The 19,989-nt window shown below is 37.3% G+C and overlaps 1 protein-coding gene across 14 annotated transcripts in view; it reads left to right on the top strand.

Moving 5' to 3' along the window:
- The window catches only part of ADD1 (adducin 1), a 63,234-nt gene extending 43,457 nt beyond the window's left edge, over window positions 1-19,777 (top strand). For 5 of the 14 annotated variants that reach the window (XM_048303928.1, XM_048303934.1, XM_048303931.1 and 2 more), the window contains exons 11-17: window positions 2,233-2,334; window positions 4,137-4,226; window positions 4,322-4,339; window positions 5,057-5,149; window positions 10,893-11,049; window positions 13,057-13,152; window positions 17,376-19,777. In XM_048303928.1, the coding sequence (XP_048159885.1) occupies window positions 2,233-2,334; window positions 4,137-4,226; window positions 4,322-4,339; window positions 5,057-5,149; window positions 10,893-11,049; window positions 13,057-13,152; window positions 17,376-17,728 (909 nt within the window). In that variant the 3' untranslated portion in view covers window positions 17,729-19,777. Of the gene's footprint in view, window positions 1-2,232; window positions 2,335-4,136; window positions 4,227-4,321; window positions 4,340-5,056; window positions 5,150-10,892; window positions 11,050-13,056; window positions 13,153-13,900; window positions 13,936-17,375 lie in introns of those variants that run through there. The other 9 variants (XM_048303932.1, XM_048303936.1, XM_048303939.1 and 6 more) reach the window with 5 other exon arrangements.
- The last annotated feature ends 212 nt before the right edge of the window (window positions 19,778-19,989 follow it).

The raw sequence follows: 19,989 nt of genomic DNA on the forward strand, positions 1-19,989 counted from the left end.
GACATTGTTAGCTGTTGGTGTGTAACTGTGGTTTTGATATTTTCTTGGGTATATACAGAGCGACTAAACTGAAGGCAGGGATTTGCACGCATACAACCTTTTGTAATGGTTGATGTCAAGCTCAACTACAGTAGTTAAGTAGTACTTTGGTAGTGGTACGATGTATAGTAGTAGTATGGTTACAGGTGAGCCTTAAAAATATAAAACTATTGCAACTTGAAAAAAAACCTCTTGAAAAAGACCCCACCACGTTATTTTTTTCCAGAACACCGTAATTTTTATTTATCCCTACAAAACTCTGCTATGCCTCTGAATACACTCAGGGTTTTCTATATTTTGGATACTTCTATGCAATGATTCCTCAGGCAACGTGTATACTAAAATACATAGTGTTAACATGTAGGAAGTCCTGAAAAAACAGAGGATCTCTCTCTGTGGTATTTTTGTGGTGTTTTTTGGTTTAAGAAATTGATAAATACATTTGTTGTTTGTACTATCAATCAACATGTCACTAAGCTAAATTATCATTTAACCTTGATTATAGAATTACCTTGATGAAATACAGTTTTGTTATATTCATCTACAGTGATGCAGGTTTAGCTTGATCAAATAGAGTTCTACCACAGCTTAAGGCTATGTGTATGTTTGGAGTAGTTTGTGCTTTTCAGCCTCAGCTCACAAAGTTGGTAGTATTTCATATTTGAAATTATCAGTGAAAGATTGAAGCAAAATCCTTTGTCACAAACTAGTCTTGTTTAATGATATACTGAAGCAATAGATAATTTCCTACAGTATAACAGGTTTGTGTATTTAAAGTTTTTAATGCTTGCTATTAACCTATAGAAAAAGTAGCTTGTTATATTGAGGTTGCTTATATATTGTTTTGACTAAAAACTATCTTTAATAAAAAGCTGGAGTAGTTTTTATCTGAGAAGATAATCATCAGTGAGTATTTCACAGCTCCATGTTCATTCCATTTTTTACTTTACAGTTGCAAAACATTTTAAAATTCTGTTGCTTTCTGAAGTCTGACAGTTTCTGGCTATCTTATTGTTTCTTGAAGTTACTCAGGAAAAAATGCATAGCATTTGCTCTATAAACAGGTTTGCTTTACTGTTCAGTGCATTTTCTATGCAATAGTGATTGGAAATTAGGACACCGTACAAAGTAAATATATCAAGATAAAGAGTTAGTTATGCATCAAATTAAACAGAACTCCATACTAAATGCACAGATCAAATAAAGCAACCTTCTATGAAGAACCCATGAAGCGCTTAAAGCTTGTGTTTGGGATATTTTTGTAACCTTCTGAGCTATGAGTTATAAAATATTCGACATCACCAAACTGTTCCTTTAGGTTGCTGTGCTGGTACAGCTCTTTGTGCAGAAACTAATTCTGGTAACAGATCATTTTGCTGAAGTAGCTTGTTTTAATGCAAAACTTTGGTGATGCCCACTCTTGCTTCACAGTACAGAATCATTCACTAAACCTGGTTAGTGACATCACATTGCTTTTCATACTTCTGTCATCTTATGCTTTAAGTTCGCTTTGATGTTTGTTGGGTACCAGAGGATTGAATCAATGATCTCTCTGTCTCTCTCATGTTATTTTGTAAAAACTCCCAGTGATGAAAATGAAAACAGCAATAATGATCTCAAAGTTCATGTCTTAGATCTTGCTGTACTTCTGTATGGGTAAGGAGTAGTGTCCTTTTTAAACAAATATGAACTCATATTTGAGAAATTTCTAACTTAAAATGTCCTTAAAAATAAGTAATTATGTTGGCATTTTCCTACTCCTGTATTAATATGTTTATTCATAAAGTGAGAACTAGGTGGTTTTTAGAAACACAAAACACTGTAGCTGTCAGTGTGGTCAAGTGCACAGAAAACCAACTTAAAAACCCTTCAGTCTTCAGAGTCTCTGAACTATGCATAGGAGTGGCATTGTTTTGGGTGGAAGTTATTTGCAAGTTAACTGGCTCTCTAGTTGTTGTTGTTACTAACTTGACTTGATAGAATGGTTCTGATCTCTAGAAATGTAGCTGAAGGTACAGTTTATATGACTGAAGAAGAAAGCAACTTAGTCTTAGGACTGAATAGAAGAATGCAATCATTGGTTCAGTTCTCTGCTCTGTATGATGCATGATCGACTGTGATGTGACTTTGCTGCTCTGAGTGTCCATAGCCATTACAGCAGTTCTGACTCTGCAACTGTTCTTGATGTTACAGTGGACTAAAGAGGATGGACATAGAACTGCCACCTCTGCTGTCCCTAATCTGTTTGTTCCATTGAACACCAATCCAAAGGAGGTCCAAGAAATGAGGAACAAGGTTTGTAATAGCAGTAAATAACCTTTTTTTTTTTTTTTTTTTTTTTTGTCATCACTACAATTAAGTGGTGTGCTTGTAATGAACTAACTTACTTTGCTATAATGACATTTTGGGAGCTCAATAAGCAACACAGTGCTGGTATTGTCCTGTCCCTTTATAATGAAATAATGAAACAATTCCTAAGTGTCCTGAACTCCTCTTGGAAAAAGTTGGTATTTCAGTTCACTACATGAAGACTTTCATTTTTCTTAGACCATTTGCTGGGTACCTCTGAAACAGCCAGCTCTGAGTTTATGGTAGTAATTCTGTACCCTGAGATCATAGTTCTACATTAGTGACCTGTTTTCCTGTTTTGGTAATACCAGTTGAAATTTTGTGTCCTGGAAAAAGTAATCTATACATCTCTCTCCATATTTCAACTGTATTATAATATGCTGTGATTGCTGCAGACTCTTTTTTTTTTTTTTTTTTTTTTTTTTTGTCTTTGGAACTGCAAGTTAATCTTCTTGAAATAAGCTTGCAGTTAATTTTCCTGTTTTTCAATTTCAAATCTTCTTGTCACCAATCTACCAACAGGAAAGCACTGAATGCTTTGGGGTGTTTTCACTTTATTTCTTTTACAGTATAAAATTGCCCTGATATCTTGTTAATACTTTACTGGATTGTTTTGATGCCTCTAACTGATGGCCATGTGGAACATGGGAGTTAGCATTCTGTCAAAGAGGCTGTGTGCAGGGGTACTAGCAGGAATCTAAAATAATTTGTATATGGCTGACAGCACTTAATCTTGGCACTGTAAGATAATAATCATCTGAAATGAGGATTATGGTGAAATTTCCAAGAAGTTTCTTTGTGTTTCAAACACAAAATACTGCTTTATTAAAAATTTGAATGAAGTGACTAAGAGGAGTAAGTCTTTCTCAATGATAAGAAAGGTAGTAAATTAGAAGCAAGTGAAAATTATGGGAGATCTTTGCACTTTCTGAAATACCAAGTATTAATAATATTTCTTGTTTGTGTATTTGTATGCATATATTTTTTATAAATTGAAAAGTGGAGGTCTTTTGAGATGAATGCTTTCCTTCATTTATCTTGGTACAAGAACCAGAATATTTTACAAATAAATTGTGAGTCAGTTGTTATGAATTCTTTACTACTGTAGGATATCTAATTTAAATAGATAATACCTGGATTTAAAGATCCAATTTCTTTTCCAATCTTCTGTATGAAAAGAGCTGGGAGGTATATAGGATGCAACAAAAGGGGTGTTTTTGAGAACTCCTGAGTGTCAGTTTATGCACAGAGAAATTACTTATATGCCCTTTTGAGGATGTGGTCCTGACTAGATGCAAAAATGGAAAGTTGTGCAGTGTTTTACAATGAGTTCTATAGGGAGATGATATTGTGGTGCCATATCAGTAGCTAACAGCTAATGACAGAAACCTGCAAATGACTGGTCAGGTACAATAGACTGAAAAGCACAGAGGTAGTTTTTATATTTCTTCTCACTTTTCACAAACTGGAGTTGTCTGTTACCTGTTTTACCATGATCTAGTACTAAAAAGCGAAAGACAACACCTTCTGTGGTACTTAGACTAAATTCTGAGAAATACGAGGACTCAGCCCGGAACCTGAACATTTACCTTCAAGTGATGTTTATAAGCTCAGCTTCATTTGAAGGCTCTATGGCCACAGCAATCAGCACTGGGTGTTGCCTGTTGGCAGGTTCACTCACCCCTTTTTCAAATACAAAAATGTGGTGAACTTTTTTCTGTTGTTCATTCTGATGTTTTCCTTTACAGATCCGAGAGCAAAATTTGCAAGATATTAAAACAGCAGGCCCTCAGTCACAGGTTCTTTCTGGGGTAGTTGTGGACAGGAGCCTTGTACAGGTGAGAGTATTAAATTCCTAAAACTGTTAGCTTAATCTACAATATCCTCTGCTTTCACCTGATATATCACTGTGAAATTATTCTTTAATTGGCAGAGAGTAACTGTTTATAAGGTAAGTCTTAGAGGTAATACCATTGTCTTTGCAAGAGTGCTCAGGGTCAGAAATTTAGAGGCTTCAGCCATGTGGCCCAAGCATGTCTGTGGAGGATGCTTCTTGGTTTTTTTGCTGAATGTAATGCATGAAATTCAGAAGCCTTATTTATATGGGTTAGATTCTTGTTCAAAACTAGTTGGGCTTTGTGACAGCTTTTTGTTTGTTTGATTTCTGAATTTATGTATCTTGAAAGATTAATACTGGGCACAGCAGGCTCACTGTGGGGCAGTAGTGTTTTGTGTTAAATACGGGTTTTCATGCTTCATAATGTTTTATTTGAAGAGCAGTTTGGGAAAAAAGCTATTACTTCAATGAAACTTAAAAGCAGTATATCTGGATATACAAAAGACTGTAAATCATAGCTTAAAGTAAAGTAAGAATTAGAGCTGTACAGTTATACTGTATAGCTGAATAAAACTTTTTATATCCAAGTGCTTTCAACTGCCCCAGATAAGTATTTTCTGATATACTTTTTAAAGTTTGGTGAGTCTTATCATGACCACAGCATTATTCATGTTGGGTGTCATATTGTGTGCATGTCAATTCATTCTCATATGCAGTTTCATCTACCAGTTACTGTTTCTTTGCATGTTTTTAGCAAGCATCACAATGCTTTCGGTTGATGTTTTAAAGCCCGGGCTTGGTTTGCTCTGTTTACTCAATTTACTGTTGCAGGATGCTCCCCTCTCAGACTGTACGGAATCTATTGAAGGGCTCGATCTCACAGAGCAGGCCTTTAGTCCCGCTAAATCTCTGTCTGTTAGAAAGGTACTGCCCTGTCATACTGCTCTAAATACTGTTGTTCACCCTTCATTTAACCTCTCCTTACCCTGACCTTTTTCCTCTGTTAGAAATTATTTGGCTAAAAAATTCTAAAAAATGAAAATAGATGGATCTTCAAATCATGCATATGCGATGATGCAAACCGTTACTTTACCCTGTTAAGAGTGTCTTAAGGATCTTGATCTTTGTCTGTAGAAGCTGGTGAGGTTAAGGTGCTGATCAGGTTCTGCATATAGAGGGTTTCTGTATGCATGCTGTTAGTGTTGAATTATTCTAATTTGAGATCAATTTAGTTAGCTTAATCTCGGCCTGATCACATCAGTGTAGTTCTGAGGATACCACATACTCTGTATGTTACGTGACAAACACCGTCAACTCTTGATCTCAGAGCGCTAGACGCCTGGCTGCCTTAAAACTTCCTGCAGTTAGCTGCAAGAGTTGCTAAGTAATGCCCCACACTTGCAAAATCGATTGGCTTTCACACTTTTATTCATGTTTGTGCTTCCATGATATATGTTAAATACAGAATCACTTCAAGAGGTGTGGGCATGTTGGGTGGGCAGTCCTTGGGGCTGACTGAATGGAGCAGCTGCACACTGCAAATAAAGTTTCTTAGAGCACATCTAGTGTGGAAGCACAGTGTGTAAATAAGCATCAGTGCCTCCTCTGCTCCTGTATTTTACATAAAAGATTTTTAAATCTTGGTTTTAGGTCATGCCTAAACACCTCATTATCAGAATAGCTTTTGCATGAAAAAAAACCAGAATACTTTAAATTACACCGTTGTTGGAAACCTTGTGGTTTTATAACACTTTCTAGTGTAATGAGCCAGTTTGTGTTATAGATACTTGAATCATACTGAGATAGTCATGTTTTTCACATTGCAGTTTTTTTGGTCCATATTCCTAAAGGAAAAATAATAAAACACCATTTCTGCATTTAAGATGAAAAATACAGTAAAGCCAAATTCTTCCAGGCAGTGCATGGCTTTTATTTTCTACTTAATAATACCTTCAAAGTGAAAAATTATTTTTATGATAATTATCTCAACACAGATTTTTTTTTTATCAGTGATATATTTCAAGTATTATTGTCAAACAATGACATAAGTTTGCTATAAAAGTAGTCAGGTAGTTTACATGCATTTTCAGAGATGGCAGCGAACCAACAAATGGTCTATTGGTTATGTGATTTTATCCAGTAGTGTCATGTTAGGGTTTGGATGTCCAAATTATTTGTTTCAGTTTTTTGTGGTGTCATGAAAGTGCTTTCTGCCTGAAATAGTGTGTAAAATTAGATCACAATATAAATTACAGGAGTGATTATGAAATAGAAGTGGCGTATGTAATAATCTTTATTATTTTAATATGGATTGTGACCTGAATGTTTAATAATTTCCTGTTTGGGGAAAAAAAAATAACAACCCAAGAAACAAAACCAAAACAAACAAAGACCACTCCCAAAGCAAACAACCTCCTTTGAAAAAAATGATACCCAAACCAGAAAATCCAATGAACCAAAAATTAACAGCAACAAAAAAAAACACTAGAGAAATTTCCTAGAAAGATTCTGCCATAAAACAATCATGTTTTGTGGAACAAAGGAAGTGTAAGCAATCTTATGATGCCCTCACCTGAAAATTTCAATGAAACTGAAGAATCCTGTACATCAAGGACCTAGGGACTTTTAGGTACCAGATAATTACAAGTTCTCAGCTGACAAATTCTTTGACCCTTAATGACAGTTTATGTAAAAAGTTTCATGTAATTGAAGCAACACAAGGTATTACATTTTCAGTTAACATTGAGATTTTTATCAAATACTAATGCACACTATTTTGGATGAAAAAATCCTTCCTTGTGTACAGTATGCATGTACTGCTTTGAGCTCTTGTGCCTACAGCTGCAGCAGTGAATACTCCATTTTGCCTTTTCGCTTGCTTTACCCATGTTCTGAGAAGTCCTGGCCATGTTGCAACACAACCTCCTTGTCCATCACGTAATTTTATTCCTGTTCAGACTTGGTTAACCAAGCTTCTGCTGCAGTCTTGGCTGATTGACAGGGAATGTTGGTTATTCTTACCAACAACCATTCTGCAGTCACATATTAAATAAAATAAATTCACGTGAATTTTCAGTAATTTTGAATAGAAGGGGATTCACCCATTTTGTGTCTCTTCCTTTAGAATGGAACTTCAGTGGCTTTGTTTGTAATGCAGACCCTCTCAGTGCTGCCCCAGAGGTGGCACTGAGTTTGAGTATCAGCTTCTACATGAACAGTACCTCAGGAATCTTGGTGTTCTGGATAAAGGCACTGCATTGATATCAGATTGCATTAGGAGCAATTGTTAACTTAGACAATTATTGTGAACCCACTGTCTGATTGAGAGAAGAATTGGCATATATAAAGTGTCAGTTTTGGTCATATTTATCCCTGAGAACAAGGTGAAGTGCTTGCCTGTTAAATAATGGTCAGTTTTGAATTTTTCTCTAAAAGCCAGCTTTAGTGTAGAAGTTTCAAAATGACTTGATTATCTAAAATTTTCATGTAGGAAGTATGAGGTCCATATTTAATATGAAGGTATATTGTGTATCATTAGCTATAAACGGCTTTCCCTTTGTGTCTGTGAGAATGTATGCCCTTACAGAGTGAAAATGCATTCTCTTCATTAATATAATCTATCCAGTGTTTCTTACAGTGGAGAAAATGCTGTTGATATTTGGGTGCATACACATGCAATCAAATTTCAAATAGTCATCTAAATACTTTCAGAATCATCATCAAAGCAGTACTAGTATCAACATACTCCAGATGAGATCACTAGAACATTAATTTTTTTCATGTCATCTTATGTTGAAACAGAGTGTGAGTCTATGGGAATTTATTCTGTCTCTACAGGCTCTTTAATACTGAAAGTAACTCCAGACCAATTTTCTTGTTCAGTTGTTCTGAACATTCTTAGGAATTTCTGAATGGCATGGTCAGGTTGATAGCTCTGCAAAGTCTTGTCTATTTTAGTGTCACATTTAACAATTGGAAATGTATTCTGTACTGTCTTTTTAGTCCTTTACACTTGTTTTCTTTCTGTCCCATGTTTCATTTTGTGTTATATATTTTTATTTGAATTCATAGAACACTGCTCTGTGGCCTATTCTGTGAAGTAAAACATATATGCTTCTTGAATTCTACATGATTTAGAATAATCACATTGCAGGACTTACTAACATACTACTATAATTTATTTCCCACTCAGTCCCTCTACCAGTATCATTTTCATTAGTGGCCTTTGAACTGCTTCCATGTTATTGATACTGAATAAAACTGGATATGTTAATCTGGAATCAGCTTTCAGCATATAGAAGGTTTTCCTTTCTGGTCTCTTGCATAATTTTTCTGGTTTTATGATCCAATGTTGTTGCCTCTGATCTTTTCAATGCTACTTCTCTTGGGTCAAAGCTACTCAGCAAGTGCAAATACTGTTTGCATTGATTGTGGGTGTCTTTTGTGAGGGTTTCTTTTTTTTTTTTTTTTTTTTTTTTTAATCTAATAAACGTGATAAGCTTGATTTGCTGCTTTTATTCCTAGTATTTAACAAAGATACTGCCATGTCATGCCAGTGCACCAGGCATCTGCAAACTGCCTGTCTTGCTGTTTATCATGATTAAACCAACAGGCATTCAGTAAGATTCTATTTCATTAGAAGTTATTCTACCCAGTGACTCTGGATTTAACTTGTAACATTCAAAGATTCTTAGAAATTCCAGGGATACTAATGGGTACTGTGTGTCTTGTTCCTCTCTTGAATTTTGTAATCCCAGAAAACTCTAGAAACTCTGCCTGAGATCAGCGCTTTACAAGGTCCTGCTACTTATGCTGAGTTTCAGTTAAAACTATGGACTTAGTTTGAAGCGTGGGCAAAGATAGAAAGGGAAATATAAAATTTCCATGGGCATCAGTTTTCTGCCATCATTAAAAGCTGAGACCTGTAGTTTTAGGGGTGTTTTGAATTTTCTACAAAACAATTAGGGTTTGTACAAAGGTTGATGTTTATCTGACCTTTTTATGTATTATCTTCTGAGGAAAGCTGTTACTATGAAATCAGTGCTTCATGGATATAGTTGAGAAAAGGCTTTTGATATTCTACTGACATTCTGCATATAAAATGAAATTTCTTCTTATTTTATGGAGAAATGGAAGCGATCTGTAATATTTTAGAGATGTTTTTGTCCTGCAGTTCCTTTCAGGGTCTTAACAGTGAAGATTTATTGTTACATGGTTTGTTCTTTGGTACTTCTAGCTGGTGTTTGCTTCCTGAAGAGCAGCATAGATTCTAACACCCATCTTACCTTCCTGGATTGCTCTAGCCCAGATTTCTGGAGATCTCCCATTAGGCTTTCAGAACTGCTCTTGTCCTCGTTCCATCCAGAGATTCTTGTCTGTCACCTCTTTGGTGCTGACAACTTGTCCAAAGCAGCTCTTGCCATCCTAAACAGCATTCTGTCTAATTTCGTCCTCAGTTTTACAGTGGCCATCCTGTGCTTGTCCATGAAGTGTAGACATGGGACAGAATGTTTGTCTCTCTGTTCAGGCACTGCATATTTTTGAACTGCGCTTTCTAATGCTTTCTTCTAAATGTTGGTACAGACAACATTTGAATATGGAGATGACCCGGGTCAATCTGTAGCCCATATCTATTGGGTAATGGAGTTGAAATACCTTTCTTCGACAATGAAGACAGTTTGGATGTCACCATGACATGGGGCACAGGTCACACATCAGTCATTTCCAGACTAGTGTCAGAGTTTTGTATCTCCAATGGAAAAAACCAAATGCTTAGACAAGTCACTTGAGAGATAGAGCAGCTATCTCCAGGCAAGCATTTTCTGTACCTGAGACAATGAAAAGCCAGTGGCTTTAGTCTTTGCTATAGGATTAGAGAAGAAAAACTGAAAACGTTAACATTACAGAATCTCTGATGCAGCTGCTTTTGTCCACTGGAACTTACTGTACCTAGAACTGCTAATGTTGTATTTTTATTTGTATAACTTTTTATCTGGCTTATATGACAAATGTTATAGATTTAAATATGCTAACTTGTATCAGATTACAGTTAACCTTAATTACTTAAAAATGGCTTGTAATCAACTGTTAATCTGGTGTATACAGAACATATACAAGATGGCTTTTTACTATAACATCTATTAGGTGTTATGTAGTAGCTGCTAGGCTTTTCTGTTATTAAATCAATACAAAGCAAAACAAAAACCCAAAGCAAAATAATAATAATAAAAACCAAAAAAACCCCCAGAAACAAAAATACCTGTGAGCTGAGTTCTTGACCCTTTATAAGTATTCTGTGCCCAGACTGCCATGCAGGTGGGCCTGGTGTCATGTTTCTTTTGTGTGGAGAAAAAGGAAACTTGATACACTTTTGTAACTTCAAATATAATTCAGTTAGGCTGTTTGGCTGCTGTTTGATTTACTGCTTAATGGTGCATATTCCCTGCTGGAGACCTGTTTTCTCCTTTATATTAACCTCCCGTGAATCAAATTTTAAAAAAAAAAAAAATCTGTAATAGATTTTTTTTTTTTAATCTAAAAGAGGAAAAAGTAGCATTTTCCAGGTTATATTTTTGTTTTGTTTTTGGTTGCTTTGTAGCCTCTATACCTCTAAGAGTTCTGCAAGTTTCTGCTTGATTGCAGATGTATCTTAATTTTCTTTTGCCAGGGAGAACTGGTGACTGCATCAAAGGCAATAATTGAGAAAGAATATCAACCAAAAGTCATAGTGAGCACAACAGGACCAAACCCCTTCAATAAACTCACTGATCGAGAACTGGAAGAATATCGCAAGGAAGTAGAAAGAAAGCAGAAGGGACCAGAAGGTTGGTTTCTCTGTGTGTGTATTTTTCTGCAGTAGACTGTAGTACCAGCAAGTTTCTTAGTAATTGTAAGGTGGGTTACCTGCAAAGGCCATTGATACATTACTCAGTTTTTGTAAGTTTCAGTTTTCCCAGTGTGGATTAGAAATTTGGAAAGTATATTAGAGATAAAATGTGTGATCTGAGTGTATTCTGTAAAATGCATAGATCTCACTCTAAAATTGTCCTTACAGACAAACTGGGCAGTAGGGCCAGTTACTCCTGCTGTTAAGAAGCTGAAAGATTGAAACTTCAGTCAAAAAAGTGTTTCGGTACTGGTTTTGTTCTGCTTTGTTTCCCTTGGCCCTAGACCTAGGCTAAGGTGAGGGAATCCTGGTGCTTTATAGCAGCAACACTGCAGGTTTCTAAGTCACTGAAATTTGTGGATTTGAGAAATACATTGAATGGAGAAGATACAGAATAATGTTTGATTGTTGCTTGGAAATGTGACATCTTGGGGACTTCTACCAAAACGGACTTTTTAAATTATTCTAGAATTATGACAGATTTGTGCTCTAAAAAGTGGCCATTGCTGCATCTGAAGTGGTTCTCCTGCTTTACTTTTGTATAATTTTAAGGAATGATACTTACAATGCTCATGTGTTGTGAGCTGCTGTGTGTTGAATTTGAGTGATGTAGGAACTGGAAGTGCTGTTTCCTTTGCAGTGTGTGTTCCCTGCAGCTGCTTTTTGGGACAACAATGTAGGAACCATTGTGTTTGGTTTATGAAGTACTGGGTGGTGTGGGGTGGGATGCTGTGCTCTCATGCCTATTTAACTGCATACCTTTATTCTCTCAGTAACAATGCCACATCCTTCTTAGATAAGGTATCAAAATAGGAGAGACTGTGTTAGTAAGACAGACACCAGCTGGGGAACAGAGTGCAGTGCTTAGAAATCAGACCATCAGTGAGCAAAACCACGTCAGATAAAAAGTCCCTGGATTTGAAAGGCAGATCAAACACCTTCCAAGGAACAGATATGAAGACTTTACAGGATCGTGACGTATCATCACTGTCTAAGTCTTTAGATAACATTCAGTTTGCTGCTGCATGGGTTTCTTGTCAGACCATGCAGCAAATCATCCCACATGTAAATGGAGAAGAGCCAGATGGGCAGAAGTCCTCCCATAAGGAATTTCATACTGCAGTGATCAAAGCGTTAAGGTCTGATCCTGACCTTTTGGCTGAGGCCTCAGGTATTACTAACAGGGTACAGCTGCGCTTGCAATCCAAGGAACAACCTCTTTATCTACACCATGTGGAGATTCTGTCAGTTGACTCTCATCTGTGTGACTGATTTCACTTTAATTGTGTAGGTGAACTGGATGGAACTATGCTTTAGTGTTGTTCCCAATGTATGGTGTACTCTATTAATGTTTTCCTTTGGATCTAGGGCTATTTAAAGCTGGAAGCAAGGGGGACCCTCCTTACTAATAACAAATTCTCAAAGCACTGTGAAATCTGTTTGGAATCATATAATTACTGCATGTTTTTCTGATTATCTGTGCAGTCTTCTTTTCTTTTGGGATGCAATTTTGTTTACTCCAAATTTCAGCAATACAAAGCAAGCAAAAGAGTGTTATATTGTGTAGGCCTGGTAATATATCCCCCTCTCCATATTTGTTTATATCTTCCTTGTGGTTTTTCCTCACAAGTTTTCTTTTAAACAGCATGATAAATCAATTCATAAATTATTTCATTATTCATGTTCTCTTAAAAAAAAAAAAAAACCAAAAAAACCAACTCCAAAAAGAGCTACAGAGCACAACAGTGACTTGAACAGTTTTGTTAGTATCAAACTATTACTTAATTTTCTTTTGCTTGTTTTGGTATTATTTAATATCCTGGCAGAATTTTGATTCAGAAAACTGTATTGGTATCTTTTATGCATGGAGCAAAAGGACACTTCTTTTCTCACATGCTGAGAGGTTTTATTTGCTTCTTTAATTTCCCTTTGCCTACACCTACAGAGCCTTCAGAAGATGGCAGGCCACAGAAAGAGAAAAGCCCCCCTGACCCCACTTCAGCTCGCACTCCTCCCAGTACGCCGATTAAAATAGAGGAAGGTACGTTCTGCTGCCGTGGGGGTCGGGGAAACCAGTAACTGCATCCTTAGTGACTGATGCATGGGAGTACGTGAACTAAAGCCAATAACAGTAAATGACTTCTTGTATTTCATTGTTGTACTACCTACAAGATACTCCACTGAACTGTGAGTCTAACAGGAGTTTTGTTTACAATAATAAAGAAGTGTGCATTAATATAAAGACAAATTTCCATCTCTTCAGAACTGCCTTGTCATCTCTTGGTGTTTCTCAACTGATTTACCTTTTTGTACATTTTCTGTGAGATAATTACTCTTACTAAATGAAATAGTGTCTGATAGTGAACCGGACACATATCTAGATGCTTTGGTAAATCTTCTTCACTGGTTGCACATTTCTTAAACATTATTGTACTTGGATTACACCTCAGTAAATATTTTTCCTACTCAATTTGAATCTAAATTTGATTATTTGCTCACCTTATGTCATAGTTTTAACTAAAATGAGAGCAGGCTGCTGAAGTTGATAATTCCCTAAAAAAGGGATAAAATTATAATCTTGAACAGGTGTAATCCAATTATTGTCTTGTTTCCTTTACCTTGTACATTGGATATATCACTTGTCTGTTAGTCTGCCATTCACTACTTCATCTCATTCTGTTTTCTACAAGAATGGTTGCAACCATTCTTCTAACGTAACATAATGGCTGTGATGAATGCATAGATTCTCTACTTGTGCTTTTTTCTTCTTGTGGCTGCGTTACAAACAGGAGATGGATATGCTAAAGAATACCTGTTACCATAGTAAGTATCATTCCATACTCTGACCTGCTTTTGTGCTTTGCTTCACTCTTGCATTTTGTTTACAAAGGGTTTTTTTTGTTGTTTTGCTTTTTTTTTATAAAAGCAGGCTTTTTCAGTTGAAATGTTGATTTCTTTAGTTCTCAATTCCATGTACTTCCAGGCAGTTGCAGATCTCATCTTAAAGTGCACTCCCCCTGTGAGAGAGACTGTGAAAGTCACCCTCCGTGTTTCCATATCTGTGTGTCCGATTCCTCAATTTAAAAAGGAATAGTCTGAAGTTGTCTGGCAGATATAGCTGAAACAGCCCTGGGAGTTTCTGCCCCAACTGTTTGCTGCTGCCCGTACATCTTGGGCCTGGTAACAAAACAGAAGAGTTCCTAATCTATTCCAGTGCAAAATCCACTGATGTGGATTTAAATTTACCCAGCAGACTTCTGCATGGAAATGGATATGGGACTACTCCTATGTTTTGTGTTAACTGTAGGGAATTCAAATTCCAACCAAGGAATAACAGCAAGTACTCGGTGGCAGCAACTTCTACAGCTGTTTTGGCTAGCTTTGCAGGGCTCCTTCAGATTATACTTTAAAGGAATAAGGATGTTTGTATGTCCTGTTATAGCCAAAAGTCAGTGTGTTTGTCATAGATGTGAAAGTCAAAACTATATTGTAGGCACCTGTGATGTTACTGATAAAGTTCTAAAACTTGAAAGTTCTTTTAAACAGAGAATTGTGTTGCAAACTCCTCTAGTTATATAAGTTTTCCAGGACAAACATACAAAGCTTATTTTAGAGAGTAACTGGAAGTTCACACCATGGTGACCTTGGTTGGGGAAGGTTCTGTTGAATGACAATGTTCTCTGTATACAACCTCTTCTCAACTTTGATTCATCATATTCTTTCTATTTAAGTGTAGCTGAAGTCAGTCAAGTGTTTTATGTTAACTCAATTATAGCCTAGTTTGTATGTTTGTCCACATCTTTGTGTTGAAAAAAACCCAACCCAAAATCCCATAAACCTTTATTTTCATAAATAATGTGATTGTAAACACACACCAGTACTGATGTTATGCTTTAAGCTCTTAAACCACAGTATATATATAAAGGGAGAGCACAGATGTAAACATGATTATTTTAAAAAACTTTTAAAATGTTGAGGTAATGCTGAGTTCTTAAACTGTAAATAGATTTTGCAGCACAAAATATGTTTTTAAATCTTCCTAGTTACATTACTGAAATCCATCCAGTAGAGTAGCAGGGTGTTTACATATTGTGTGCTGGCTTTATTGAATGTGGAATTTGTAAATCTTCCAAATTCTGGTAAAATATTGCCCTTAGCAAACTAGATAAACAGATGTTTGCTTGATTCCAGCATCATGTTAATCCATTTAGTAAGGATGATGGGAACTTGACAAACTGGGAAGAATAGCAGTCCTGGGTTAATGAGTTATAAACTCATTTATATTTATTCAACCCTCAAGCCAGCTGGCAAATGCTGTTTGAATGCCTGTAGCTTCCTATTCTTTAATTTGAAGAATTTCTAATCCCTTTTTTAAAACTTCAAAACTTTATTTTAAGCTTAATTTTTAAAAAGTAAAATAAACCTGACAGTCCAATATGGTGCCTGTTCTAAAAATTGGGCCAACTAATGAATAGAATATAATACTTTTTACTTGGAAGGGACCTACAATGACTATCTAGTCTAACTGCCTGACCCAGTTCAAGGCTGACCAAAACTTAAAGCTAATTGTCCTAATGCCTCTTGAACACTGACAGGCCTGGGGCCTTGACCACCTCTCAGTAGGTGGGAAGCCTATTCCAATGTCTCACCACCCTCTCAGTAAAGAAATGCTTCCTAAAGTCCAGTCTGAACCTCCCCTGGTGCAGCTTTGAACCATTCCCACACATCCTATCACTGGCTCCCAGGGAGAAGAGCTCGGCAGTGTTTTCAGTTAATTCCTGAAAAGTCAAATGAAATCCAAAAGCAGTGTAATGGTAGTGAAGAATCATAACTGGTGTTTCTTATGAATTTGTGTCTCCCATACATAGACTAAACTACAGCTTCAGGAGGCAGCTTGTACTGTACATAACTGCTTTCTCTTTTTTGCTCTGATTTAAATCCTGCTTGCATTATAACTTTTAAACTGCTAACTTGTGCATTCCGAGTGTTTGGCACTGGATACTAGTGTGTGGTGTTTATTTAACCTATTAGAAGTTCATGGTGCTCTAGGCAAAAGATGTTTGTTTCCTAACAGGTATTCACATAACAGAGCCCTCTAAAATATATCAGAGGATTATTTATCCCATCTGGCAGAAGTAAAAAGAACACTGTCACTTTTATAGGAAAAATGTGAAAGTATCAAGTATTTTCTGTAAATTCTTGTGAAAGCCTTCAGTCTTTTCAAATTAAAACAAACAAGATCTTGAAAGGAGGAAAAAATAGTTGCCTTTCATTTGTGCCTCACAATGAGCCTGGCCTGGATTTTGTTCTAAATTCCTCCTTATGTAACATCAATGGGGATAGATGTGACACAGCTAACGGGACACTGCTCGGCTGCGGTGCACGGAGAACATTGCAGGGAGCTCCACAAAGTGCTCCTTGTTGACCCCATGCACAAAGAGGAGCCTTAAACAGAACATCCCTAAAGCACAGCGGTGAGTGGGGAAAGTGTTGCAGTTGAGGGAGGAGTGGTTCAGTTCCCCTTTGGACATACAGTTACCACTGGACTCTCAATGCTCCCTTTTACAGGGTGCGTTTTGCTCATAAATAAACAAATATAAACAAAACAAGCTGTATCACATAACCTGCTGAGCTCATTTAATTTGATAAACTACATGGATTTTACTTACAGGAATCCATAATATGTACTCATATCTTGCAAAAAAAGTGAAGCCTTTGTGATAGGAAATTATATTTTGAAGCAATATCAGATCTCATGGAAGAGTATTACGAAAATCCCTTCACTGAGATCATAAATTGGCAAGCCAACAACTTAGAAATTAATGGATTTGCATGTATGGGATCACTGCAAATCAGCAATTAGTTTTATCTCTCCAAAAGGAATAAGAATAAAGGTATGAAATTGCAAAACACTCTACTCAATGCCAGTGAAAACTGTAGGTTTAATTCCTGCTTTATTGCACTAAAATCTTGTGTTGCCTGCAAGTGTCACAAGTAAAACAGGAGCAAGGTCTAAACAGTTACTTTCTTGCTGATGCAACTCAGCTTTATCTGTTCTGTGTGAAGCAGCTTAAAAACAAACAGAACTTTGGAATATCTTATTTCTTCTGTGCCCAGAGCTGGAGAACAGCCCTATTACAAAGGCTTTCATGCAAAGTAAATATGTTAGTTTCTTATAGAGCGCGCTCACCATCCACTTGCTCCGCTTGTCCTGCTCCAGGGAGACTTTTGTAAACTGACTGTCACTGTCTGTCCGTCCACCAGAGACACGGCAGGACCAGACCTACAGAGATGACAGTGATGCTGCAACTTTCAAGCAAACCCTCCCAGATCTCACCCCCGATGAGCCTTCGGAAGCACTCGGCTTCCCTCCCTTAGGAAAGGAGGAAGGGAGATGTGATCAAGATGTGCCCAAAAGCCAAACAGAATCACCTGCAGTGGAAAATAAGGAACCCCAGTCCCAACCCACTGGAGAGCCAGCAACACCAACAGCTGAGGAGGGGACAGCTGCTGATGCAGGTAGTGATGAATCTCCAGGGAAGTCTCCATCAAAAAAGAAAAAGAAGTTTCGCACTCCTTCCTTCCTGAAGAAGAGCAAAAAGAAGAGTGACTCCTAAAGGCCAACCCACTGCAGAAACACTGTCATATTTTAAAATCCATTAACCACTAGAATGTACCAGATCGTACTGAGTGTTTTGTCTTACTATGTAAATGAATGCCACAATTAATCCAACCAGCCCCTCAAGTTATGGCTTGATTGTTTAGGGTTATAACCAGAAACTAATGTCCAAAAAGGTGCTAATCCTGTGTGTTCAGCAGCTGCCACAGATCTGATCCCTAGTTTGTAATCAAATATAAATGACTTCCATGTGAAGGCATTGATTCACTATTTTTAATTTAAAGCCTGCACTGCTTTGCAAAAGAATATAAAAAATACACAATTAAAATGCCCATTGCTTACCACAAGAAGTGTTCTTTCCAATACTCTGTTCCAAGTCACAAGTAAATTTCTTGAATTTTGACTTTTAGAGAGGATGCTTTTGCAGTGGTGTTCTCAAGGGGGGTGTGTTCTTGAACTGACATGTAAACTTCTGCAAGCTTGTGAGTACAGGTTGTGTTTTGGCCAAGCTTTGAGGCTCTCCATTGCTTCCTCTCTTTCTCCCTTCTCACTATTGTTACAAAATGAAGGTGTTTTTCACTTTGTTTTATTTTATAACTGGCTGGTGAAATCAGTCTTTGATGTCTAGGACTGAAAGGTCTGTGGTGTGTTCTGCTCATGTTGTGTGTTCAAAGAGCCCGATCTTGGCCTGTTTTTTTTCTTTCTAGTGATTTACAGTTTAAGGGAAATCTGTCTCTGCTCTTGCCTCCCTGAGTCATGTGGTGATTTGGCTGTTAGAAAAGGTTAAAAAGTAACTGAAGTAAAAGCATTTCAGAAGTTTTTTCAGCTGGTGGTGTGGAGCATGGGCAGGTGTATTTTGGGCCTTAGCACAGGTTTTTTCATCCTCTTAAAAATCTCTTTGTTGCACATGCAGCCTTGCTGTGCATGAACTCCATGTGCAGCCTTTTGTGTTTGTTCCTTCCCACTGATCAAAATGTAAATGCATTACACTGAGTATTTCACCTTGTTTTATAGTAATTATATTTTCACTTACAAAGGCTGGCATTTCTTTAAATCTTTTTGTTGTTGTTGCCAGCAGTCAAGTACAGAAATCCTGTGTAACCTTAAAGGTGTATTTTCACCGTTTGCTGTAAATGTTTGTTTAATGTGCAGCATGGCAAATCACTCTTGCCACTGAGTTTCCCAGTTATTGCCATGCTTCTGTCTATCACTGATTGTAAAAGTAATTTAAGATCAGGTAGGTCAAGCTTGCGGAATTCTCTGGAAAGCGGGTACTGTTCCCCGGCCCAGGTTTCCAGAATTTGCATTTCGGGTTTAACAGCAGCAAACCCCAACACCCCATGGGGGTGAGGGCAACACACTGACTCCCAGTGTCTGTAACACAACAGAACATGGATGTAACCTTTTAGGACAATATTAAATGTTGCAACTGGTAAAATAGCAGAGAACTAATGCCTTATATTCATGCAGCAGAAAGCACGGAGGGCCGGGTGGATGGAGCGGCTGGAGGCAGCTCTGGATGGCCAGAGCAAGGCCTGTGTTGGGCTAGGAGGTGCCAATGCCTCAGGCTGGTTTTGGGCAGCAAAGGGGCAACAGCTGGAAGTGGAATTGAGCTGTCAGTGTTCAAGTGAGAAGAGAGGTATCGAGGTGGCCACTGGTGCCGTGGGAAAGGAGACAGGGCCTGTGTGGGACAGAGCAGGCGGGTACTGGGCAGGAGCCCCCGGACAGCAGCGCTCAGGCAGGACTGCATGGCACGAATGGCTTTCAGCTTCTACTCTAACCTTGTATGTCCTTGTACACTAGGAAGCAAACAACACTTATTTTGCTAAATTGTGTTTTATTGCAGGGTCGTAACTAAATGACTAATTGCTGTATGTTTCAGTTCTTTACTGAAGTCCCTCCATTTATCTTGACCACATATGCAATGACTCTTAATTTCTAATTTTGTAGTTTGTTCTTTTAGTTCTTTGTATTACAATATGAAATGTAGTCATGTATGGTATGGTTACACACTTTGGGGCAGAATAAAGTCCTGTATTTTTCTTTCTTTCTTGTATCATTAAGTTCTACTCACAAATAAAACTCTTGGAAAAAAAAAATCATGCTCTGCTTTCAAAATGTGTGCACTTTTATTCTGTAGCCTAATTTGCTTTGTTTTCTTTTAATGATTAATGTGTTGATTAATGATGGCTTTCATTCTCTGAAAATACTCAAATTGGCTACTACAGGGCTCCCTTCCCAGAGATTCCCAGCTGAGCA

This window comes from Corvus hawaiiensis, chromosome 5, assembly GCF_020740725.1.
Source record: "Corvus hawaiiensis isolate bCorHaw1 chromosome 5, bCorHaw1.pri.cur, whole genome shotgun sequence".
Classification (NCBI taxonomy): Eukaryota; Metazoa; Chordata; class Aves; order Passeriformes; family Corvidae; genus Corvus; species Corvus hawaiiensis.